This window comes from Adiantum capillus-veneris, chromosome 3, assembly GCF_014529385.1.
Source record: "Adiantum capillus-veneris isolate H3 chromosome 3, ASM1452938v2, whole genome shotgun sequence".
NCBI lineage: Eukaryota > Viridiplantae > Streptophyta > Polypodiopsida > Polypodiales > Pteridaceae > Adiantum > Adiantum capillus-veneris.
The window spans coordinates 152,187,588-152,213,252 of NC_140933.1; the positions used below are offsets into that span (position 1 = coordinate 152,187,588).

Genomic DNA, 25,665 nt, shown 5'->3' on the forward strand with positions numbered 1-25,665 from the left:
AGACCCTTTTCCAAGGCGTCTTTCACTTGGTTCATAATTTCTTCATTTTGGGCTCGGCTCACACGATAAGATTGCCGGTTCGGTGGTGTGCTTCCAGGTATCATATTGATGGTATGATCCTCAGGATGAGCTGCTGGCAACTCGCCTGGCAGACCCTCAGAAAAGCAAGCAGCATGAGTATGGAGAAAATCTTGGCGTTCTTTATCAAGTTCAGACATATTTGTCCTATGTTCATCATTCAACTCTTTCAAAAAGATCAAGTAAACAAACAGACTGGATTTCATTAATTTCGAAACGGCCGAAGCCAATACAATAGGGACAGACTCGCCCTTGAGTTTCACATCCAGTACAATGTTTCGGCCCTTTTCAGTAGTCAATGTCGCTTTCTTCGCTCGATAATCGACCACGGCGTTGTTCTTATGGTACCAAGGGACTCCCAGGAGGACATCACAACCTTCCAAGGAAATTATGTAGCAGTCCTTGCTCCCCAAATACCCCTGACACTGCAACCAAGGTTTGCCAATGACAGGTGCAATGGCGACGTCCCTATCGGGTGCCGCTAGAACTGCCTCTGCTTGTGGTCCCATCCGATGGGGTGTAATCTCGAGCCGCGCCGCCAATTCAGGTCAAATGAAGTTGGCCTTGGCTCCTCCATCAAAGAAAATCAGAGCTTCTTGATCTTTCACTTTGCCCCAAGCTCGGCAGAACTTGGGGCAAAGTTCTGTACTTTCATCAATCATGCTTGGGTCACGGGGTCGTCGATCCTTATCTTTCTTTTCTTGGGGGCTCTTTTTCTTTCTACTTTCATTATTAGAAGTCTGTTTGGTTCTTTGAGACAAGATCTCATTTGTGGGGTAAGTCAGATTGCCTGAATGTATGGCAAAACCCCGTTTTGCACGACCCACAATTCTTGAGTAGAATCTCACTTTTATTCTAAGCAGTGATCTCGAATCTCTCAAGGAAGTCCGCAGCCCACTCAATCTGTTCTTTAAACGAGATCTTCTTAAATGAAGAAGCTAGTAAAAAAGAGCTCCAAAATCTCTTGCAATACGCGTCCAAAGAATCTCTCTTGGTCATCCGAAGATGATTCCAAGCAGTTCGTATATCTCGTTCGTACTCTCGAGTCAGCCAAGAAGAAATAAAAAGCCTTTTGAATTTCAACCATTTAACCAGAGCTTCCTTGTTCAATAGAAAGGTGGACCACCATGTTCGAGCATTTCCCTTGAAGAAAGAGGTAGCCCTCCGAATCTTGCAGTGCTCTGAGTAATGCCCTCCAGAGAAAGCTATGTCAAACTGTTGTCTGAGGCCAAAGCCCTCGAAGCATCTCAGAATCCAGAAAAAGTGTCGAACTTAATTGACTGTCCACCTTCTTTAAATTCTCTAAATTTTTTGCTTTTATCTTCGAGGAAGTCATACTGGTTGGCTTTATAGAAATGCTTCTTCTTTGCGTAAAATCTGTGATCGCCACAGTACGAACTATTTGAAGACGAGTCCTCTGTAGAAGTCTCAGAAATTGGGCGAAACTTAGGCTTCTTTGCCTTTTTCTTGCCCTTTCCAAAGCTTTGCTTTTTGCTTCGCTTTTTCCCTTTCCTGTCTTCTTTGCTCGAGTCAGAAGAGCTAGAAGAACTGTCAGAAGAAGAACTGGATACTCCATCAAATCGCACATGCTTCTTCTGCTTTCTTGCCAAAGCGAAAGTAGATTGACGACCCAAATAACCCGGGAAGTCGGTTCCTTTCTTCTGCTTTTTGTCATGCGTTTTGACTTTGTTGGTCGCGTCAAAAAGCTAAGTAATTCGTGTATCAACCACCTCTTCCAATTCTTGCTCTGTAAACATCCTCGGAGTAGGAGGTTTCTTGAGTGCCGGTTTGAGGGGTGGCTTTGTGGCCTTCTGCCACTGGGTGTGCACTTCGTCGAAGGATGTCTGAGTCAAAAATTTTGCAAATTTTGGATCCTTCGCAAGGTTAATCATCATCTTTGTTGCGTCGTCAACCAATTGTCGACGTTCCATCTCTTCAATCTCCGCCTGAGTAGGCCGAGACGGGACGTACTCTTAGTGAGAATCTTCTTCGTGATCTCTTCCCGCATCCCCAGATGTAGAGGAAGTCGATTGTTCGTTGTTGGAATCCATAAGTACCGCGAGAAAAGGATCGGATTTCCTGGTAGAAGAGAAATCGGCCGCGCTCTGATACCACTAACAAACTTGGACACTCCAAGTCAAGATTCTATTGCGACACAGCAGAGATTCACTTCAAAACAGATCACAATTCACACTTGATTCGACACGGCCCGGCGGAGTTCTATGCCTAGAGATATTGGCCCCCAAGACTGGTGCCCCTTTCGATATTTCTTTTTGTATTAATCTATGTTCAAAGTACAAGAGAGTGGGAGGGTTCTCATTCTCAGACTCTGCGTCCAGATGCTCTGAGTTGTGAGAGCCCTGACCAGTTACAAGGGATGCCCAAAAGCAGAGCCCCAAAAGCAATCAGTGAAAAGCCTTGAAAAATAAAGCAATTGATCAAAAAGCTCCTCAAATCAGCATAGAATTTTGCCAACGCAAAAGCTGTCAGTTCTGTACGCTGTCAACGCTTTTTATGGCGCAAAAGCGGGATTTTCCGCACTGTTTGTCATCGCAGATGGCCGGACTGCCACATCAGCCTGTTTCCGCATTATTCGGTGCTGCCATGTCGGGGTGTGTGTGTGTGTCCTCTGCTGCCCTGCTTTTAAGCGTGTCCAAGGTCCATGCCACATCACCCATTTGTGACAGAAGTCTTGTACCTTCAGAGGCACCTTGTCTACTATGCCCACTGGATAGACTGTCCTCTGGTCGGCCAATGTAACTGTGAATGGAGCAGGGCGGGTAGTAGGCTGCAGACCTAAAGCCAACATAGTGAACTCTAGCATCAGATTGATCCCAGATCCACCATCCACTATGACGCATAGACTGTCCTCTAGTCGGCCAATGTAACAGCGAATGGAGTAGGGTGGGTAGGCTGCGGACCTAAAACCAACATAGTGAACTCTAGCATCACATTGATCCCAGATCCACCATCCACTATGACGCCGGAGAATTGATGCCCAAGAATAGATACAGTGAGAAAGGGACTTTTGTAATCGGTGAGAGGAGCTGCTAGATAGAAAATCATGTAAGACTCTGAGGGCTGTACGAGGAGGTGCCCGCCACTAGGCCCTGCACCCGGGTACAGAGACTAAATGACTAAGAGGGTGTCACTTCTAAGGGTTGCATCGAGCCGGAGCATATCATAAAGGGACACTTGCTGAAAGGTATTCTTCAAGATTGCTTCCGCTATGGGCTTAGCTCCTTCAATCTGGGCTTCCTCTAGAACTTTGACATGTTCCAAGTCAGCCACTGCTTCTAAGAAGGCTCCATCAATGTCAAATAGCATAGAGATTGGCCTGCTCTTACCACCAATGAAGGGCTCGTCAGTTGGGTCAGGTTGTGGAAGTGGAGATGGACCAGATGGACCTGTTGGCAAGCAAAGACCAAGAGCTGCTCTTTGTGCCCGAGTGAGGACGCCAACGGGCTCCCCCACTTGTTGTGGCCCAACCGCATGAGTAGCACGTGATGGCTGAGGGATGGTGTTCACTGCGATCAGATTGATCTTCGAGAATGTGAATTCTTGTTGGTTCTGAGTTGGGCCTGAAGATGAGGATGCCCTTTGCTAGGGACAATCCTTACTGTAATGGTCCTTAGACTCCGGACAATGACGGCAAGGAAGAGACCCTTCAGGTAAAGGACACTTGCTTTGGTAATGCCCATTTTCTCCACATCTATAGCATAAGATGGGCCGATTTGATGGACAAAACGGGGGACGAGGTGGTCTCTGCTCTTGTTGCATAGAGTTGGAAGCTGAGGTGTAAAAGCTCTGAGGGGAAAATTTTGAGACAAAAAAAGTACTTGACATACCTTGGACAATCAGGGTATTGAGCAAAGGTGGCATGTAATTTGGATGGCCATAGGGGGAAACCATATTGGATGTTGGTGCTAGCCCTTGTTGGAGAGAAGGACCGAGACTTTGTTGTATTTGCCGCAATCCCTTGATATAGTAGCAATCCTTGTCTTCATGTCCAGACTTTTCGCAGAAGTGGAAATAAGCACGAAGGGGACAGTCCTGTGGAGGGTGTCCTGGATAGCGGCATGAGTTGCACCATACCATAGCCTTAGTCTCCTGTTGAGACCTAAGCTCTTCTAGCTCCCTCTTCATTTGACCCAAAGCCTCGTGATGTGGGGGCTTCTCCTATCTAAGAGAGATTGATTTCTCCTCTTGAAGAGCGCGTTGTAGTTTTAGGGCTTCCAATTCCCTACATAAAGAAGTCAAAGGGTCAGATGGACTCTCCAAGAGTACAGAGGCAGTCTCTACTTGAGAAGAGTCGGTAAACAGCTTCCTTGCCCCCTCTATCCTAGTAGCAGCCGCAACAAACTCCTCCAGGTTGGCGTTAGGTCGGAGATTCTCTCAGGGTTTTTGATGAGAAGTCTTTGGAAGAGCCTTCTCTACCCATTTCTTGACCATAAACTCCCTTGGTTGCTGAGGAAGCTTGGCAACAAGAGACTTTATGCGGGTCATGAGTTCTGCAAAAGTCTCTTTGGGCTGAAACATCAGGTTGGCCAACTCATCCAGAACCCTTTCTTGGAAGTCCCCTGGTCTGAAAGCTTCACAAAATTGTTGTCTTAATGTGGCCCAAGTAGTAAAGTGGTTCTCTGCAAACTAACTATACCACTTGTCTGCTGAGCCATCCGAGGTAGATGGGAAGAGTACTAAGTAGGCATCTTCTCGATTGAGGCCACGACCTCTACAGAGAGAAACAAACCTCCGGGCATGGTCGTCAGTATCCTCTGTGGAGAGACCTTTGAAAGTCAGAAACTTAATATTCACCTTAGCTAGAACACTTGTGAGCTCCTGAAACCAGCCCGTAGGGCGGTAGGCGTTGGCTTTCACCCGAAATTCTTTACTTTATACACACACACAGAGCACTTTGCAAAGAGAACCTGCGACGGGAGTTAACACTTGAATACACACACGGCTCGGAAGCTAGAATGCTCTGAGCAGACGCCGACAACCTGTAGGCCCCAAAATTGGTGCCCCTTACGGTATTTCTTTATTCTTTAGGAGGGTAAATTACAAGGTAAGGTCCTGGGAATCCTTCACGTGTATCCACCTAGATACCATTTGATTTGGCCAAATTTCGGCAACATAACAGTCCCAAAACTTGCGCGAAACCAATTCCCCTGCTGGAACTCGCTTGCACTGTCGTATACCCTCTGATTCCTGTCCAAAAACAGTAAATTCAGCACGCTGTATTTACTGGTTTTTGCCCTGTTTTCAGCCCCAAACAGTCCCCTAACTGTCCTCTGCCAGTGGGGCACGATTCCCAATGATCCTGGCGTCCGTATGGCTGAAAAACAGTAAATATACAGCGCATACACAGCGCTGATTTTGCACCTGTATGGTGAGGTTATGACCCTCACCAGTGCCTGCTTTGGAGCAACAGCTAGCTACCCCTGTTCCTGCTCAAGGAGGCTCTTGCCTCAGCACAAAAGCATGAACCCACACAACTGTACATCAGTCAAATGAGGAGCCCTCTTGTGGGGCATCACATAACTGCACGTAGGGAAGAGAGAACAGTGTGTAGTGTGCAGGGCATCACTCCTAGCACCACACTGTACATGAGAGGGAAAGGAAGCACTCCATAGCTCTTAACCTGTGACAGGTTGCAAATGAGGCCTCTCCCTTCTCTAAATTCAGCGCCAATTCTTCTGCAAGAGGAAAGTGCATGAAAAGTTGACACTTGCCGCATTTACAAGCATTTGCCCGTTTCGGGCTTGCCGCTTAAAAATATCCTGACCGGTTGCCCAGTTGACTTCGCGGCAGAGTTGTAAAATGTTCCCCTAGTCATACCGGAGGTAATGACGCGAACACATTTCACGGCCCAAAATAGCAGTTCCCTAAATTTTAGGAGATGCTTCCGTTGGGCTGCCACTGGTCTTCTGACCATCTATCCTCATTGGGACCGCATCCAAAAGTGCAATGTGGCCCAAATGTCGGATACTTTTTGTTGGTAGTCCCACCTTGACTTTACGCCTTAATTGAGTTCACTTCTTAGTATCCACCAACTTGCTAAGTGCGACGGGGGGACCTATATGATCTTGCTCTGAGCCTAGACATCCTCTTACAATACGAATTCCAGTGCCGACCGCTTCCCGTCTGCGGGTGAATCTACCGTTCACATTGGCCATACAATGTCCGACCGTTTGCTACTTCAAAAAGAGGGTCTCAAAACAAATAAAATAAACCCCATTGGAAAGAAACCAACAACCAAGGTTAGCAGTTGCCACATCTCTGTGACATGGTTAATAACTGCCACATCCTCGTGACATACCCCCCTCTTGAAATCGCAAACGTCCTCGATTCCATACCATAAATACACGGCACTGATGATCTTGTGCTATTAACACTCTTTTATCATCGCATGTATCCGCAAGAAAGGTCGTAACATACATAGATGCAAATGACTTATTGAGGCTTTCATACTTTTGCCATTTCCATCTATGGCACTGAATTCATATGTACATTTGATGTACTAGCTCTATCATTACCCCTCCTTTACACACGTTGGGTTGGGGCATAAGTAGGCTGTAACCCAAAGGCTTCAAGGTAAAGCTGCAATACATTTGGTGACTCTGACAGTTCATGCTCTTCCATCCACTTTGCATCCATAGGTGGATAGTTCTTGAACTTCACCAAATAGCGTCTTGCAACTTGTCCTTTAACTTTTCTGTCCTTATGTGCCAAAACTTGCTCAGGTACCAGGATCTCATCAAGTTCCTCAACTTCTGGCTGATCCTCAACTGGCATATCTTCTGGCACATCACCCACGAAGGGTCTTAGAAGACTCACGTGAAACGCATTATGAATCTTCCACGCATCAGGTAATTTCACCCTGTAAGCCACATCGCTGATCTTGTCAAGCACTTGAAAAGGCCCATAGTAACGCATGCTGAGCTTAGGAAACAGTCGTTCCTTGCCCTTCATCTTTTTTAACCTTGCCTTTTCGAACCTTAAGAGAACCCAATCACCAAGTGATAGTAGCAATTCACGACGGTGACGATCAGCAGCCTTTTTCTGTTTTGCCTGAGTCTTCTCCAAGGCAACTTTAATCTTCTTATACATCTCATCCATGTTCTCAACATATCGATCTGCCTCAAAGATCTTGTCCTTTGTGTGCAAAATGGAAGGAACCTTTTTGCCGCCTTCAACAATTTCAAAAGGTGCTTTGCCAGTAGACGAATGCACCGTATTATTGTACGCATACTCAAGCATAGGCAAATACTGTTCCCACTTGCCCTTATTATCTGACACATAGCATTTCAGCAGATCTAAGACAGTAGAATTGGCCTCTTCTGACTGTCCATCAGTTTGTGGATGAAACGAAGACAAGAACTTGAGCGTAGTACCCATGTTCTCAAACAATCCTCTCCAGAACAAACTGGTCATGCGAGGATCACGATCACTGATAATCGATTGTGGCATACCATGGTACTTAAACACATTGTACATGAACAAGCGTGCCATCTGATCATATTTTATCTTCTTCTTGACAGGGATAAAATGGGTCTGTTTGCTGAACCTGCAGATAATGGTCCATATACCATCATTCCTTGTTGGTGTCCTTGGAAGATCAAAGATAAAGTCCATAGCAATGCTTTCCCATGGCTTATCCGGAATCGGGAGTGGTTGTAACAACCTTGGTGCCTTTTGCCTGTCAAACTTGACCTTTTGGCAAACTATGCATGCTCGCACAAAGGCATCCACATCTCTCCTCAAGGTAGGCCAATAGAAGAACGTCTCTACCGCTTTAACTGTTGCATCAATGCCACGATGCCCTGCATACGGTGGGACATGACTCTCTTCCATGACCTTATGTTGCAGTGGCCTAGTGACACAAAGTCTGCCATGCATCATCATAAAACCATCTCTGAGGAGGTAGTGCTCGTGATGTTGCCCCTCTTGTAACTGTTCAAAGATCCTTGCAAAAGCTTCATCAGCAGTATACTGTTCCTTCATGTCATCTAACTCATGATGATAAGAAATTGACACAGCTGAAATTTGTGGCTTTCTTGATAACGCATCAGCCACAACATTCTTCTTGCCTTCCACATGTATAATCTGGAAGTGGAACATGGAAAGAATGTTTGCCCATCGCATATGCTTTTCGGATAACTTTGACTGTGTCAAGAAGTATCGCAAGGTCTAATGATCTGTTTGGACAACAAAATCAGCACCTAAGAGGTAGTGCTTCCAGCTAGAAAGCGCATGAATCACGGCCAAGAGCTCTTTCTCATAGACTTGCATAGTCCTCTCTGGCCCTTGCAAAATTCGGCTTTCATAAGCTACTACCCGTCCGTCTTGCATTAGCACTGCTCCGATGCTACTGCCACACGCGTCACACTGGACCACAAATGACTTCCTGAGATCTGGCAAAACAATAACTGGATCTGAAGTCAACTTTTCCTTTAAGAGACTAAAAGCTGAAATCTCTTTTTAGGTCCATCTGAAAGTGACCTCTTTCTTTTGCAATGCGTGAAGAGGCGATGCTATCTTTGCAAAATTTCTGATAAACCTTCTATAGTAGGAACACAATCCCAAGAAGCTTCTGACATCGTGCACAGTCTTCAAGTCTGGCCATGTCTTGATAGCTTCGACCTTTGCGGGATCCATTCTAACACCATCCTTTGAGACTATGTGGCCCAGAAAGTGGATCTCTTCAAGGAAGAATTCACTTTTCTTAGGATTGACAAGTAACCTGTGACTGCGCAGCTCTTCGAACACAATGGTCAAGTGACGCCTATGCTCCTCTTCATTCTTCGAATACACAATCATGTCATCGAAGAATGTTCCAACAAACTGTTGATGCGAGCGGAAAATCCGGTCCATCATTCTGTTGAAGGTGGCAGGAGCATTTGTTAGCCCAAACAGCATTACTAGAAACTCATAAAGACCAAATGTCGTTCTAAACGCAGTCTTGTGCACATCCTCTGGGCTTATACGAATCTGATGGTACCCATGGGCTCTTAAGGTCTATCCTGCTGAAAATTGCAGCACCCTCTAAACGATCGAGAATATCATCAATGCGAGGAATAGGAAACCTATTCTTGATGGTATTCTTATTCAACGCACGGTAATCAATACACATGCGCCATGAGCCATCCTTCTTCTGCACTAGGAGCACTGGGGAGCAAAAGGGTGAAGAACTAAGCTGAATCAGCCCCTTCTCTAATAACTCCTCAACCTGGCCCATAATCTCTTTCTGCTGCGCCGCACTAACCCTGTAGGGAGGTCTATTTGGTGGGCTACACCCTGGCACCAAATCTATCCGATGGTCCTCAAGTCTCTCTGGCGGCAATTGCGACGGTAATGAATCAGAAAAACAGTCACTAAACTTTTGCAAAAATGCTGACCTTTCTTTATCTAACACAAATAAATTTGACTGATCACTATCTGAGACATCACGTGCAAAAATCAAGTACACAGAAAGATGATTCTTTATTACAGAAGTGATAGCAGAAGCAGATACAATAGGGACTGACTCTCCTTTAAGCTTTACATCCAAGATGTGAGTTTTGCCCCTATGCTGTACAGTGATCTTTTTGTTGTAGGCATCCAAGACTCCATGCACTCGGAACATCCACGGGATCCCCAACAAGGCGTCACAACCTTCCAGTGGCATGATGTAAAACTCTTCAGTGTCCACATACGACTGAATATGCAGATGCAGTTTTCCAATGATGGGAGTAACACACTCTGAGTGGCCAGGACATGCCAACCCTGCCTCTGCTGTGTACCCCATCTCTTCAGCTCTGATGCCCAGCTTCATAGCTAACTCTGGTGAGATAAAGTTGGCTTTGGCACCTGGATCAAAGAAGATGAGTGCCGTCTGATCCCTAGCTTTATCCCATGCCCTGCATAACTCACTGGCATCTGTGTTGGGCCTGTCACCCACCATGTCTGGCACTAAACCTGCCGTGGGTTTTGGCTTCTTGCCTTTTTGATCTTCTTTATCCTCTGAGTCAGCTGGCCTTTTCCTTTGTGGACAATTGATAGAAATATGACCAGGCTGCTCGCATATAAAGCATTTGTTCTCACCCATTAGGACCTTCTTTTCCTCGAGCGACTTGCGCACAAAAGGCTTCCTTTTCTGTTTCTTTGCCTGCGCTCCAGAAGTCCCAGCTGAATCCTTGTCTTTGGTGGCCTGTTCTGACCCCTGTGACGCATCAGGAGCCGTTTTCACAAAGGGCTTCTTCGCTGAATTTTTCTTTTGCTGCCCTCCTTTGTCACTGCTCGGAAATCCACTGTCCTCTCCTTTCAACAAGGCAAGACCAGTGTTCGCAACTTCCATAAGCTGAGTAAGAGTAGCCACTCTGTTCTTTGTACAGTAATCGCGAAGCCCTTTAGGCAGCCCACAACAATACTTCTCTATCTGCTCTGTCAATGGCAAAAATCTGTAGGAGGTCACTGAGAGTAATGCTTTACAAAACCTCCTATTGTACTCCAGCAAGCTCTTGCACGAAGCTGCCGTAAGCTGGTGCCAATCTGTCAGGACATCGGCTTCAAATTCATTTGATAGCCAAGCAGATGCAAACATTTGCTTGAAGTAAACCCAAGTGGCGGGTGCTTGTCCTTGCATTAACAATGTCGTCCACCATGTAAGCGCATTGTCCTTTAAGAAAGTGGCAGCTTTCCTGACCTTCGAGGCCTCTGTAAAATTCCCTCCCGCATAAGCTGTATCAAACTGCTGGAGGAAAGTGAGTGCCTTTGTCTTATCCTCGAAACCACTGAAGGTACTGAACTTTACCGCTGCACCACCTTCTTTGTAAGCCTTCGGCTTCTCTAGTGCCCCCAAGTTGTCATACGGGATGGTCTGCAACATGGGCACTGTACTAGGCATGATCGGCACGTGTTGGCCATTCACATTTTGCGTCAGAGGTGCGATATCTGGCTGCTGTCCAGAAAAACCAGCCATGCCAAAATGACCCTGTGGCACCCCAAACTGGCCCTGGTTGCCGTGGAAACCTTGCTGCATGCCGATAGTACCATACATGGGGTTTGGCATGATGCCTTGCATACCCCCGAACACTGTTCCTGGCATGTACGGCTGACTTCCAAACGCATAACCAGCCATACTTTGGAACACTGATCCACCCCCGAAATACCCAGGATGTACCGTGGGTGGTGGAAAAACTGAGTGCATAGCCTGGTATCCAGCTCCTTGTCCATTCAAGACAGCATGCTGGCTCTGAAAGGTGGCGGGTTGAACTAGCATAGCCTGTGGAATAGGCGTTCTAGCCACCTGTTCAAGCACGGGAGGAACCTGCTTTGGAGCCCCCGACTCCGCAACATGCGAGTGTTCCCTTTCCTCCTGCGCCTCATGAAGTACCTGAGCTTGAGCTTCAACAAGCTCCGTACGCGGCGTAGGTTGCCTATTTTGATGTTGCACTGGTGGCACTTGCAAGAATTCCATAAACCTCGGATTCTGCACCAGCTGCGAAAAGACATTCACCGCGGCAACTAACTGAGTATTAAACGCATCATCCTCAAGTTGCCCTGTCATAAAGCCCTGTACTACTGGAGGGACATTCACGTTGACAGGAGGTACAGACTGACGTGGCCGTGAGCTCTCGCCAATCTTAAAAACCATAGGAATCTCCTGCCTGTCCTTTGGAGAGGAACCCTCTTCCATAATTCCCTTCCCCTTGTCGGCCATAGTGTAATCCCCGTGTTCTTGCACTGTGTGTCTTTACCCTGAACAATCCAGGCTCACTCTTTGAGGAAAAAGTGATTGATGTCCCGGCAACAGAACCATGAAACCGGCCCGTAGGGCGGTAGGCGTTGGCTTTCACCCGAAATTCTTTACTTTATACACACACACAGAGCACTTTGCAAAGAGAACCTGCGACGGGAGTTAACACTTGAATACACACACGGCTCGGGAGCTAGAATGCTCCGAGCAGACGCCGACAACCTGTAGGCCCCAAAATTGGCACCCCTTACGGTATTTCTTTATTCTTTAGGAGGGTAAATTACAAGGTAAGGTCCTGGGAATCCTTCACGTGTATCCACCTAGATACCATTTGATTTGGCCAAATTTCGGCAACATAACAGTCCCAAAACTTGCGCGAAACCAATTCCCCTGCTGGAACTCGCTTGCACTGTCGTATACCCTCTGATTCCTGTCCAAAAACAGTAAATTCAGCACGCTGTATTTACTGGTTTTTGCCCTGTTTTCAGCCCCAAACAGTCCCCTAACTGTCCTCTGCCAGTGGGGCACGATTCCCAATGATCCTGGCGTCCGTATGGCTGAAAAACAGTAAATATACAGCGCATACACAGCGCTGATTTTGCACCTGTATGGTGAGGTTATGACCCTCACCAGTGCCTGCTTTGGAGCAACAGCTAGCTACCCCTGTTCCTGCTCAAGGAGGCTCTTGCCTCAGCACAAAAGCATGAACCCACACAACTGTACATCAGTCAAATGAGGAGCCCTCTTGTGGGGCATCACATAACTGCACGTAGGGAAGAGAGAACAGTGTGTAGTGTGCAGGGCATCACTCCTAGCACCACACTGTACATGAGAGGGAAAGGAAGCACTCCATAGCTCTTAACCTGTGACAGGTTGCAAATGAGGCCTCTCCCTTCTCTAAATTCAGCGCCAATTCTTCTGCAAGAGGAAAGTGCATGAAAAGTTGACACTTGCCGCATTTACAAGCATTTGCCCGTTTCGGGCTTGCCGCTTAAAAATATCCTGACCGGTTGCCCAGTTGACTTCGCGGCAGAGTTGTAAAATGTTCCCCTAGTCATACCGGAGGTAATGACGCGAACACATTTCACGGCCCAAAATAGCAGTTCCCTAAATTTTAGGAGATGCTTCCGTTGGGCTGCCACTGGTCTTCTGACCATCTATCCTCATTGGGACCGCATCCAAAAGTGCAATGTGGCCCAAATGTCGGATACTTTTTGTTGGTAGTCCCACCTTGACTTTACGCCTTAATTGAGTTCACTTCTTAGTATCCACCAACTTGCTAAGTGCGACGGGGGGACCTATATGATCTTGCTCTAAGCCTAGACATCCTCTTACCATACGAATTCCAGTGCCGACCGCTTCCCGTCTGCGGGTGAATCTACCGTTCACATTGGCCATACAATGTCCGACCGTTTGCTACTTCAAAAAGAGGGTCTCAAAACAAATAAATAAACCCCATTGGAAAGAAACCAACAACCAAGGTTAGCAGTTGCCACATCTCTGTGACATGGTTAATAACTGCCACGTCCTCGTGACAGCTCCTCCATGGCTGGCTATGCAGAAGCTTGTTGCACTGGAGCTGGCTGTAACACAGTGGGTGAGAAGTTTATTGATGGGGGTGACTAGGGAGGTGTAGGATTGGTTGAGGGAGAAGGTAGGGATAATGGGGCTGGTGGATTTCTGCTTGGCAAAAAGGGTTGACGCTTCCTGTGATAGTACTTCAAAGGACTTAGTAGTGTCGCTCTTTTGACTACCTTGTATGTGTCATGCAGTAACCCAAGCCCTCCCAAGCTTTGAGCACAAAGACATTTACCTACTGCACACTGCTCCAGACTCCACTAGACTAGGGCGAGTGACTAGACCTCCTGGCTAGACCTAGACGAGAGAGGACTAGACCCAGTCTACTCCCTGGCTAGACCTGGACGAGAGAGGACTAGACCCAACCAACTAGCTGGTCTAGTATTGAGCTGGACAAACCAAGCTGGACTACTCTGGTCCAGACCAACACAGGCGAGAGCTTGAACGAGCTAGCTCCTCGACCTGTAGCCACAGTGGAGTGAAACTTTAGTTGAGGTCCCACCGGGCGTGCCAAAAATGAGAGCACCTGTAGCGGAGATAATGTGTCGTGCCCTCTATAATGGGTGCTTCTCAATGCAGTGTGCGTGATATCTCAGTCCACAGAATGCGAACAAAGAAGACAATGAACAACAGAGCAACAACAGTACGACTCAGCAGTGAACATGAACAACTTCAGAACAGCATGAACATCGACTAACTCCAGAAGCCAATACAGACATTGGCATGGTAGCACACTCAGCTCTCATAGGTACAGTGGGGTGTCGAGGCTCAATTGTGCAGGGAGGGTGCAGACGTGCTGTGTACAACGAAAGATGATAGACTCTAGAAGACTAACCACACAAAAGTAGATGATATGATAAAACCCAAACAACTATGGATATATACAACCATGAAGAGCCACCAACGGCTCACCAATATCTAATCCAACTAAGACTATCTCAAAACTGTGGTCGTGGTGTTCTGGCCCCATGACTGCTAGATCACCACCCGTATGCCTACCACGTGTCACTCACCAGGCAAAAGTCCGTCCAGTGTGGACTCAGGCCAACTGTCCCTAACTGTATGTCCAATGCCTGCGACATTGTAGCCCTGCTACACCATCGCGCATCTGGCGTGCTCCCGTCTTCATCGCTCTGTCTTACGGTGCATAAGCAATTGTTTTTCTCAGATGTAGTGCCATGCAGTGGTGGAAGTGTATAGCTACCAAGCCGCACACTCCAAGGACTTGGCAAGCTTTCAAGAAATTTTTGCCCGAAGTTACATGCCTTTAGACAGCTTCCTTCGGAGTGCAGCTTCTGGCAGAGTGGGGTATCCTTAAATGCTTGCCATGGAAACCCTAGAAGATTACAACTTGAAATTTCCGGACATCTCCCAACATGTGTCTCTTCCCTAGCTGATATCCTTGGAGGCCCAGTGTGATTGCTATGTCTTGGGACTACCATCACCACTACAGAAACACTATCTGTCCAAGAGCTTATGGACCATGCTGCGGTCGGCTACAAATTTTTGAAAGAAACCTAACCCTAATTTTTAATGCAGGTTTCAGAATGGAAAACCAATCATCTTTTGGAGTTCGACTAACGTTGTGAATGCTTTTTCAGTTTGACTCTTGAGTTTTCTAAATTTTATTTGAGAACTTGTTAGGTGATCTTGTTTGGAATTTGTTTAAAATGGATGGTATCAGTCAACCTGTCTTGGTGTCAATTTGAATTGTTTGACTTTGGTTTTTAATACTGGTTTCAAGGATTGGTGATTTACTCCCGGGTGGAGTACTGAAGAGAAGAATTGATGTTTGAGAATGGTTGCACATACTCATGGCCCGGACCCTTGTGGTTATTTGCGGAATGTTTGAAAACGTGTTGTTTTTACTCATGGCCCGGACCCTTCCAGTTATTTACGGGGGGAGTATTGTTGTTGTTACTCATGGCCCGGACCTGGATGGTTATTTACAGAGGGAGTATTGTTTGTGTTGTTGTTACTCATGGCCTGGACCCCTCTATATCTCATGGCCGGACCTTTTTAGATTATTTGCGGGAGGAGTGATGAGGGAGTCGTTGAATAACTCATGGCCTGGACCGGGATGGTTATTTGTGGGGGGAGTGTTAATCAATGACTATATGTTTCTATGTCTTGTAACATGTATATGTGAGCATTTGTGTTGTGGTTTAAGTTTTAACTCCCAGTTTTTTCTTGGAATACTGCGACTTGCTTGGCTCATACCTTTGCAGCGCTTTTCAGTACATCTTGCACACAGAAGAGATGCCTGACAGCATGAGTGAGGGCTTGATCTACCTCATTCCCAAGGAGGGTGGCTCTGTTGCTAAATTGGCTTTATCTGACATAAAAATAATTCTAAATGAATTATTGGATTTGTAAGTGAGAGGGTTTTCTCGCTTGGAACATCAGGAAAAATAATTCTAAATGAATTATTGGAATTTTAAGTGAGAGGGTTTTTCTCACTGGAGACATTCGAGTACAGAGTATTCCTAGTGCGTCATTCAAAGTAATGACGGGAGCACTGAGAACGGGAATATTTGTAAGGCCACCAGGAACGGGTACTTCTGATGCATCACATTGGATGGGTGACAGGGAGCATCGGAAAGAAGTATCCGACCATCCGGGAACGGACATTTCTGATACGTCATAGGATGGGTAACATAGAGCATCGTGAAGGAGATTGTACCGTAAGTTCGGTAGGAAAGGACTAGGTGATGGGTATTCCTGATGCGTCACAAGGTGGGTGACGGGTGCATCGGAAAAGGAATATCCATAGTCGGGAGGAAATTCCGAACTGTGTTAGAATTGTGCACAAGGAAAAGCAAGCACTTGAATGAAGATGGGTTCAGAGGAAACTTTGAGGAAAAACAGATGCTTTTTGAGAAAGCGGGATTGCCTTTCGGGAAAGCAGATGCTTTCTCGCGAGGAAGTCCATGTCTGCATTGCAACTATGCATGTGATTGCATCTAGGGACGCCTGGGAAGTGCTGTGAAAGCATTGTTTTTAACTTATAAGGTTTTATTGAGTTTTTGGGCAGGTTCAGACTATTTTTAAAATAAGCCGGCCGTCCACTTAATAAGTGGGCAGCCATCTCATAAATAAGGCAACAGATCAGCCAGCGTTTTCTTTCTCTCTTTTTCTGGTAGAACAGGAAAAAAAATTGAAAAAAAAAGTTTGAAAAAAAAAAAAAAAAACGGCCACGATCTCTACGCAAGCAGCTATTCGTGCCCGTGGCTAGGAGCTATAAAAGCATCACATGCCCTCACTCAGAGAGGAGGACCAATCTTTGCAAGAAGGAGATGTTGCTGCAGATTTCAACCGTAAAGAAGACGTTGCCGGTGATGCCCATGGCTGCCCCAAGTGTACCAGATGTCGCCAAGACCCAGTGCGCGAGTTTCCTCGCGAAGAAGTGCCTACGAAGCGTGTTTCCATCACGACAAGTTGCTGTTTTTCTCTGTTTTCAGCCCATAAACGTCGTAGACGGGGCTGATTTACGAGAAGGAACCCGAGAACACACCTCTTTTGTGTGTAGGATTGGAAGAGAGGATTTTCTATGGAGAGATCTCTTCCGGGGAATTGCTTTTCGAGAACGGAGTTGCGTTTCGAGCATCGAGACTTTGAAGGTAACGATTTTCATGTTATGAACTCTGAGTATTTGTTTGCAGGTGTACTTCCTCTTCGTGAGGGAGTAGGAGCACAGGAAGGCATGAGCCTCTGCACGAGAAAAGCGCTCTGAGGAACTAGAGCCAGATCAGCCCAAGGGTTTCGTACCCGAGTTTGGGAAGTAGATCCACGGATCGGAGAGAGGTAGTCTCTCAAGTTGCGATCCGGAAGTTGGGATTCCCAAGTAAGGACTTCGTGTCCGGGAAAGCAGAGTTGTTCTGCGGGATGAGGACTCTGGAAATAGAGTTCTAAAAGAGAGTTGCAGGGATGTCATGCCCTGAGTCTGGAAGGTGAGACCAAGAGGCGAGAACCTTGATTCTCGAGGAATTGGAATAAGGAACGGAAGTTCCTTGGAATAGGGTTTTGCCCTAGGAATCAGAAGCTGAGGCTTCCGGGAACCATCAAGTCTTATTCTAGAACGAACGTGGTAATACGTTCGGTTCAAGTGCTTGTATAGACTTCTCCTCAGTAATAAAGATACTATTACGGGGGGGGGGGGGGGGGGGGACCAGCCCATCTTCTGGTCCCAGTACTGTGTCGATCATCTCACTTTATCTCTCTCTCTATCTATTTCTCTTTATATCCTCTAGCTTCAATATTAAGTGATAAATTTTATTTATCCGAGTATATTTTATATTGTTATGCGCTCCCGTTTGTGACAGGCTCCTTGGATGGATTCGACAGTGGCAGCCCATCACCATCCTCAACTCAGCCTACAAAATTCTAGCCAAGGCTCTGAGTTTGAGGATTCAGCCACTTCTAGAGAGAATTATACATGGGACCAAGACAGGTTTTGTCAAGGAGCGCAGTATCCTTGACAACATCTTCACTTTTTGGGAGGCTTCTGCCCTCGCGCGCCTCCCAGGTGAGGATCTAGTGATACTTCTTCTCGATTTTGAGAAGGCCTATGACAGAGTTGATTGGGACTTCTTGGAGGATACTCTCCGTAGGATGGGCTTCTTAGATGCTTGGATCTGGGGTGTGTCAGCTCTCTACAAACGTGCACACAGTCAGGTGCTTTTGGCAGGAGAGGTAGAGGCGACCGTTTCATGCTCACACGCTCGGTCAGATAGGGCTGCCCTCTAGTCCCCCTTCCTCTTTCTATTCTGAGGCGATGAGCAGAACGTTGGCAGGCAAAGTGGCCAACCAGGTGTTGTTGGCTACTATGTGGTACATTACATCTTGTTGGATCTTCTCGAGCTCCTGCATCAGCCAGGTAGAGAGGTTGATCAAGAACTTTCTTTTTTCAGGGTGCGACACTCAGATAGCCCGGGCCAAAGTAACATGGTAGGCCAGCACTCTACCTTGTTCTCAAGGGGGGTTGTGGATCATAGACCCAACACAGCAGAGCAGAGCTCTTCTTGGGAAGTTTGTTGTCAGAGGATTGCTTCCAGGGGAGGAGCCCTGGAAGGAGTTTTTGTTTCAGTGACTTCGAGCTCGAGTGCCTCAAGCAGGAGGCCCTTGGAGACCTTCCATCAAATGGATCTTTACAGAGATGCGCAAAGTTGGTCTGAGCAGGAGATTGGAGGATCGTTTTGCTGTGAGCTTGCTTCGCTCTTGGGAGCGGCTGCGAAGAGGCCTGGAGCAGCACCAGCCCACCTGCACGGAGGAGAGCTTGAGACAGTCCCTTGTTTGGAACCTCTTGGTCAGCACTCAAAGAGGCCACTTGGTTGGTAGTAGGCCTCATGTTTCTAGGGGTCCCATGGCAGAGGGGCCAGCACGCACTCTAGGTGATTGAGTGACCTTATTCAACTCTTTGTAATCCACGCAAAAGCGCATAGTGTTATCCTTATTTTGAGAAAGTAACACAGACGCTTCCCACAAGGATTTACTTGGCCGAACAAAAACCCTATCGAGATAATCTTTCAACTGTCCCTGAATCTCGTCCTCTTCGGTTTTACTAAACCGATAGGGTTGCTTCGAAAAAGGGTGACTACCAACCACCAACTCAATGGCGTGATCTACTCCTCTCGAAAGCGGCAAGCCAGGAGGTAGATCGTCACAAAAACATCCTTGAATTCAGTCATGATTTCTTGGATAAGGGTGGATTCGTCAGAATCCCAAAGTTCAACAGAAGAACATGAAACATTTTTAAGAAATTCAGTGACAGAAGTACCAAGCACTAATGAATCAAACCAAGCAGATGGTATACACTGATAAAAGTCAACATCAGAGAGCCACTAAATTAACTTTGCATCCCCATAGTTCTATCCAAGGCATCCACAATCAAAGTACATTTATTTAATTTAAAAAGTGTCAACATGAGCGGACTCGTCTTAATGCAGAAAACGGTACTAGTGAAATGTGCTTTGGCGAGGTCCTACAACCCCAAGTGTGAGAGCTGTGGTGTAGAGAAAAATTCCTGTAATGATGGTCGACGTAGATGCAGATGAAAAACGATAGATATAGGCGTCGTAGCAAGGGAATCTTTAGGCCAAGGGTCGTATAAAAAAACCAAAAAAAAAAAACTGAGCTCCCAAGGACTCTTGTGACTCGTAAGAATTTCTCATTACGGTGAGAGAGAGAGAGAGAGAGAGAGAGGCAAATATTCAAAAAGCTCGCAACAATTCAATTTGTGGACCAACAGACACGAATAAATTATTGAAAGGAGAAACAACAAAAAAGTGGGGCAAAATGTGGATATGTGGGACAAAAGCACTTTACTTTGTTCATAGAAAATGACTGCAAGAAACTAACCTAATTTAGCAAGCTGGGCTTCAGTTTTCCCAGTGAGAACACAACGTGAGGAACGTAGCATTATAGGCATTCTTCCAATCATTACACCTCCCTGTTTAATTGAGCATTCATCACTTACATTAGCTGTGGTCAATTTTCCTTTACCAACAAACACTTGAATTATACCTGCCCCTCTTTGCTTTTACGTGACACGATCTCTTTCCCTCTTGTGTACTCTATGTCTACACTTATTGGAGCTGCATACCTGTTACAAAGCTTTCAATAAGACTACACAAGAGCATGGCAATCGAAATTCCCAAAGACGATTGCCATTATAAGATCCTAGATCAAAAAACTTGAGATCGAACAATGCTGATGAAATTAAACTCAAAGTTATGACACAAGGAATTGATAGTCACATTAACTCCAATTTGAGAAAACAAAAACATAAGTCCACTCACACAAGCAAACTGACAAATCCATATGTACTGCTAGTTGAGCTAAACTTAGACCTACAACATGTATCTTCTCAAAATATACTCTGTAACAAAATAAAAAGTACTTTATAAAAACCAATTGATTATTCATCATGTTGTGATAAGGACACTTGCACACCTTAAACAAGCCAATCTCTTTCATAATTGTTAACCCTCACGGCACACGGACACCCTATGATCTATAAACGTTGTATTATTTAGAGTCAGGTACCGGGCTTGTCGGACCAATAGGAAAAGGGTAAGAGTGATCACCGATGAGAGGCGCACTCTAACTGGGACATTCAAGGGATTAGTTGGCTAAGCATGGGCGCCCAAGTGTGAATGGGGTGAGCTCATATAAAAGCCAACTAAACCTAATTTTTACTCATTCTCTCATTTGTGCAATAGAAGAGTGCTCTTGCTCCATCTCCATCTCCATCTTCTTCTTCTTCACCTCCTTGTGTGTGTGTGTGTGTGAGAGAGAGAGAGAGAGGGAGAGTGTGTGTGCGATCGAGCATTACGAAGGCACGACGGCGGCGAAGCGGTTGAGCGCGGCACGACTGCAGCTTCTTCTTCATCGCGGCGAGGAATCCACCACGAAGGCGAGCGTAGAGCGGTGAGTGACACACCCTTTGCTCTCTTGAGCTTGCTAGTTTAGGCTTGTTGTGTGCTTGGAGTCATTTGTGGCTCGCACGCGGTGCATTGGCAAGTCCCTTGCTTCGACAGTGCGGCAAGGAGCGCACATTTTTGGCGCCGTTGCCGGGGAAATGCCCTACACTAAGCTCGGTTAAGCACTTTACGCTTTCTTGTGGTGCAATTTCTATCATAGGAAAGGCAGGGAATGAGTGTGTGTAGTTGTGTGGAGATTTCTGTTTTTTGCGTTTTCTGCGTTTTCTACGTTTTCTGGTTTGCACTGCACAGTTAGCATTTCTTGCGTTTTTGCATTTTTTGCATTTTCTGGTTCTGTCAAGTTTCAATTTCTGCATTTTCTGCATTTTCTGTGTTAAATTTTCTGCATTTTCAATTTCTGCATAAAATAAAAAATAAATAAATTTTTTAGGAGAAAAAAAAAATTAAATCCGAAAAATAAAAACGCGAGCGAGGGGGAGGTTAAATTTTCGAAAATAAAAAACATGAGTTTTAAAACAGACGGGTTGGTTTGTATAAAAGATAGATCGGGATCGGGATCATTTCCCCAAGTCCAAGCCCAGGCCCAGGCCCAGGCCCAGGCCCAGGCCTAGGCCTCAGTCCTCAGTCTTATGATATATACTAGACTCACTCTTATATATATACCCTACTCCCTCAAGAGGGAATGAGAGCATGTGGGACAAGTCCTCCACTCTCCTCCCTTCTCTTCCCACTTGCACCCTTAAACTTGCTATTTGGAGCCTAATTCCCCAGCTAGGAAAAGACTGTTTCGGGCTTTTCTGGAGCAAAATAGAACCAAACGGTGGGCTGTAAAGCACAGCGCGTCCCTCCTAGCGATACGCTCGTTTCGAGCTATCACACGGCCCATTCCACGACACGCTCTAAAAAATCTAGCAAAAAAACAAACAAAAAACACGCTAAAAACTAGTCACAAGGCCTCCTAGAGCAGCTTTTTGACACCTTAGGGTATCAAAAGCACATGCACTTACGCTCTGGGCGGGTGCTAGAACACGAGCATATTGAGGGTGCCTCTGTTCATACGGACACCCATTACCCATCCACGATAGGCTCTAGACCCTCAGCGGGGACACAAGGTAGCACCACCCAAGACCCTAAAATAGCCGCTAGTGATTCCTCCTCCGACTCAGAAATCATGGAAGCATACCCTACCCAAAACACTGAGAGAGAAGGCCATGCACCTCCCGAAGCTCCACAGCCTAGTACTAGTATGTTTAGCCGTTTCATGGAAACATTAGGTAGAGCTACTCGCTCGGAACCTGATGCAAATGAAGCACACGAAGGGGGTGGGGAAGTGGACTCTCCTTTCACATCGCACGTGGACCCCACATCCCCAAAGAGTGTCCATGTGGATATCCTGCCAACTTCTTACCAAGAAGGCCGTGTTGAGCTGCCTCCTTCAGAAGTTCCCTCTAGAGTACCGTTGGTGACAAGTAAAACCATGGGGAGCAACATTGCTTCTACCTCACAAGAAACCGTTAACACGTCGACTCTAGAAGGATTGTTCATTAATGATCATTGGACATACGACCTCCACACTGAGGTGTTGACGGATCTACACTCTGGCCACGCCTACCATGTAGGATGGATAGAGATTGTACAATCCACCTCTAGTGCCACGAGCATCGAAGATCAACAGAAAATGATCTGTAATGTTATCCATGGCATTATTCAATCAGAAAGGCAAAACCGAGGGGTAAATATACTCTCAACTGGCCCCATGAGATTTCTGGATACGAGCAAGGCTCAACAGCCTACTCTATCACAAATGGAGACTCCTCTAATGAGCCCCATGGACCCATCTTACGTCATTTCACCTGGGGTCTCTATGCAATCTGAGCCTCCGAGCGACAACTTTAGCTTCCCTAACTTGGCTCAACCCTCTATTAAGGAAAACACAGTGCTCACTCCAGGGATAAACCTGACAAAGAATGTACCGATGACATCTACGGTTAGCACAGTGCCACTACCTAGTGTCGTAGTACCTAATATGGGGCCTCGACCGCATGTGCCTCTAGCCCCTTATGCACACATGGCCCCCACACCTCCAATTGTACCACTTGCTTATACTCCTCGAGTGCCGCTCCCTAGCCCTTATCCGAGTGGACCTATGTCCGGTTATGTTCCATATCCTGCATCATCCACACATATGCCAAGACCGGTACACGTCCCTCTCCCACATATGATTCCAGGAGTACCTCCACCGGCCCTGCCTCCTCACATAGTTGACTTGGCAGCGTTTGCTCAAACCATAGGTCGATCTATCGCGGAAAATATGCGTCATGCATCTGATAGAGAGCCTAGAAGTAAGGCAGTACAAATTGCTAAACTCACGCAAAAATTCAATGGGGACAAAGATGCTAGAAAACACATTGAAGTGTTTGAACAAGTATGTGATTCCTTAGGGGAACGCAACGAACTACATAAGTGCAATGCCTTAAGCTTGACATTAAGTGGGAAGGCTGGAGATTGGTATAGAACCCTAAGGGTGGACGAGAAAACAATCTACCCTACCCTTCGAAGGTTGTTTCCAAAGGAGTACATACGAGAAGGTGTGCTTTGGGGTGTAGCATCTCAGCTACAGAAGGCCGAACGTAAGGAAGGAGAGTCAGTAAGGGACTTCATTAGTCGTCTAAAGCACTTAAACTCTCGCTGCCCTGTAAATGAGCGCTTCAACAATAACCAACTGCTTGATCGATTCATCCGAGGGTTGAGGAATGAAGGAATCTATAATGGACTAGTGATTAGAGGTATCACAACCTGGGAAGATGTCACTGCCAATGCAATCCAATTAGAGGACAACTTGATGATAGCAGGCATGAGGGTGTCTACTGACACGAGATCCACTAGCTCACAAGCCATTGAGTATGAACCCATGACTGCAAAGCCCATTGCCAATGAGCCAAAGGTATTTGAGACATTCTTGACAGACCTCACCAAGGCAATCCAAGAGTCTCTTAAGGATAATCGACCCCCTCAAAATAGTCACATGTATCCAAGAAGGGAGCAACAATGGTGTTCCATTTGCTTAGGTCCACATAGCACTAGTGAGTGCCCTACGTTTAGAGTAAAATTTAATGGAACTTGCAACGCATGTGGTAGGTATGGTCACCAAGCTAAGGATTGTTTAATGATCAAACGTATGATGGCAAATAGACCACCTGTAGCCTGGACGGATGCACCTCGAGCTCCTGTATTGATGCCTGCTCCACCTGTTGAGCAACTACCGCAACACATGGTCCCTAGATCTCAAAATGTTGTACAAGCTACACCGCTACCACCTCCTATGCTAGGACCGCAACCCCCGCATCCAAGAGTCGCCCCTATGAACCAAGTGGGTTGCGAGCCATCTAATGCTTATGCAGATGGCTGTGAGGAGGAAATAGACACTAGTATTGCCTACGGACTTGATACATTGGAAGAGTGTCCTATATACTACATGGAAGATTGTTGGGGGCAAGTCAAGCCGGTTTATCAAGCTGCTGCTCTCGCATCCAGAGGTCAAAATATCAACACCCAGACTAGGAGACCACCTCTTCAATGCTACGAGTGTGGTGGACCACATCGGGCAGCGGAGTGCCCTATTAGGCTGCAAAAGAATGCTGCACAGATGCAAATGAATCAAGGGAGCACGTCTACAATGCCAATACTCACATGTAATCGTTGTGGCATAGATCACTTGATTGCCCAATGCCCCTATAACCCAAATGCGCCTAAAATCACACCCCTAAATTTGGTCGAAATTGCTAGTGTGACATCGCCAATACCACCCGTCGCACCCGCTTATGCGATTACACTGTCCATGCTTCAAGGGCCAGGCCATATCCTCGAAGAGAGAGATACCGCGTCAGTTATCCAAGCAAAGAAAAAGAAGACACGAAGGAAGAGGTCGCAGAATACAGGAAATTCAAAGCCAAGTTCCAAAACAACCATAGGAACAGGAGATGACCCCGTGTATATGAATGACCTCGAGGATGGTTCAGATTCAATCGAGACAATGGAGACTAGAACCAATACCACAAAGGGAAAGACCGACAAAGAAAACCGTAACATGGAACCAAATGAAAACTAAATAAGAGAAAACCATAAAGAGCCTCTGAAAACACCACAAGTGTTTCCAAATCCAATCCAAGACCCCCAAGATAAACAGCAGGGGCAAAAAGGGAAGAATCGTAAAAAGAAGATTGGGACGTACCCAAACCAAGTAGACGAGATTGAGCAGGTGAAACATCTAAGAGGTTTAGTAGAGGAGACTCAAAGGAAACTAGAACCAGAACCCATGCATGTCAAAATTCATGACACAGTGTTTCCCACGCAAGTTCATCCACCCCACATGAACCATAGACCGTTAGCCATATCTAGTATCATCCAAGAAGGGAGTGAGGACGGGACATCAGAAAGTGAGCATACACCTTTCTTGTTGGAAAGGATGTTTAACGAAGGAATACCTGATCCCATTGAGGAATATGAGATTCCATCCTCACCAGTTCCTAGTCAAGGACCTACACCCTGCAAAATGCCAATGAATGTTGCCAAACTAGTGGACTTCATGTCTTCTGAGGTCCGAACCACGATCATAGCAAAGCTGTATGGAGATCCTGAGTTATTCCTTACACTTCGAGCATTCCTTAACGGAGAGCTACGAACGGGATTACCGCAGTTTGCGCAACCAAATAGGCCTGACTCGATTATGATTGATGAGGAAAATCATGTGCAATCACTTGACTTAGATGGACACGAGTCTGTGATCGAGGTACCCATTAACGAATTAGGACAGTATTTTGAAGGCGACGA

At 46.3% G+C, this 25,665-nt stretch overlaps 1 protein-coding gene across 2 annotated transcripts in view; it reads right to left on the minus strand.

Annotated features, from left to right (window-relative positions):
• Positions 1 to 25,665, minus strand: part of NRPC2 (nuclear RNA polymerase C2) — a 259,266-nt gene that overhangs the window by 208,539 nt on the left and 25,062 nt on the right. For both annotated transcript variants that reach the window (XM_086509417.1, XM_086509418.1), the window contains exons 4-5: positions 19,916 to 19,994; positions 19,751 to 19,841 (exon numbers count right to left, since the gene is read on the minus strand). In XM_086509417.1, coding sequence (XP_086365543.1) covers positions 19,751 to 19,841; positions 19,916 to 19,994 — 170 coding nt within the window. The remainder of the gene's footprint in view (positions 1 to 19,750; positions 19,842 to 19,915; positions 19,995 to 25,665) is intronic.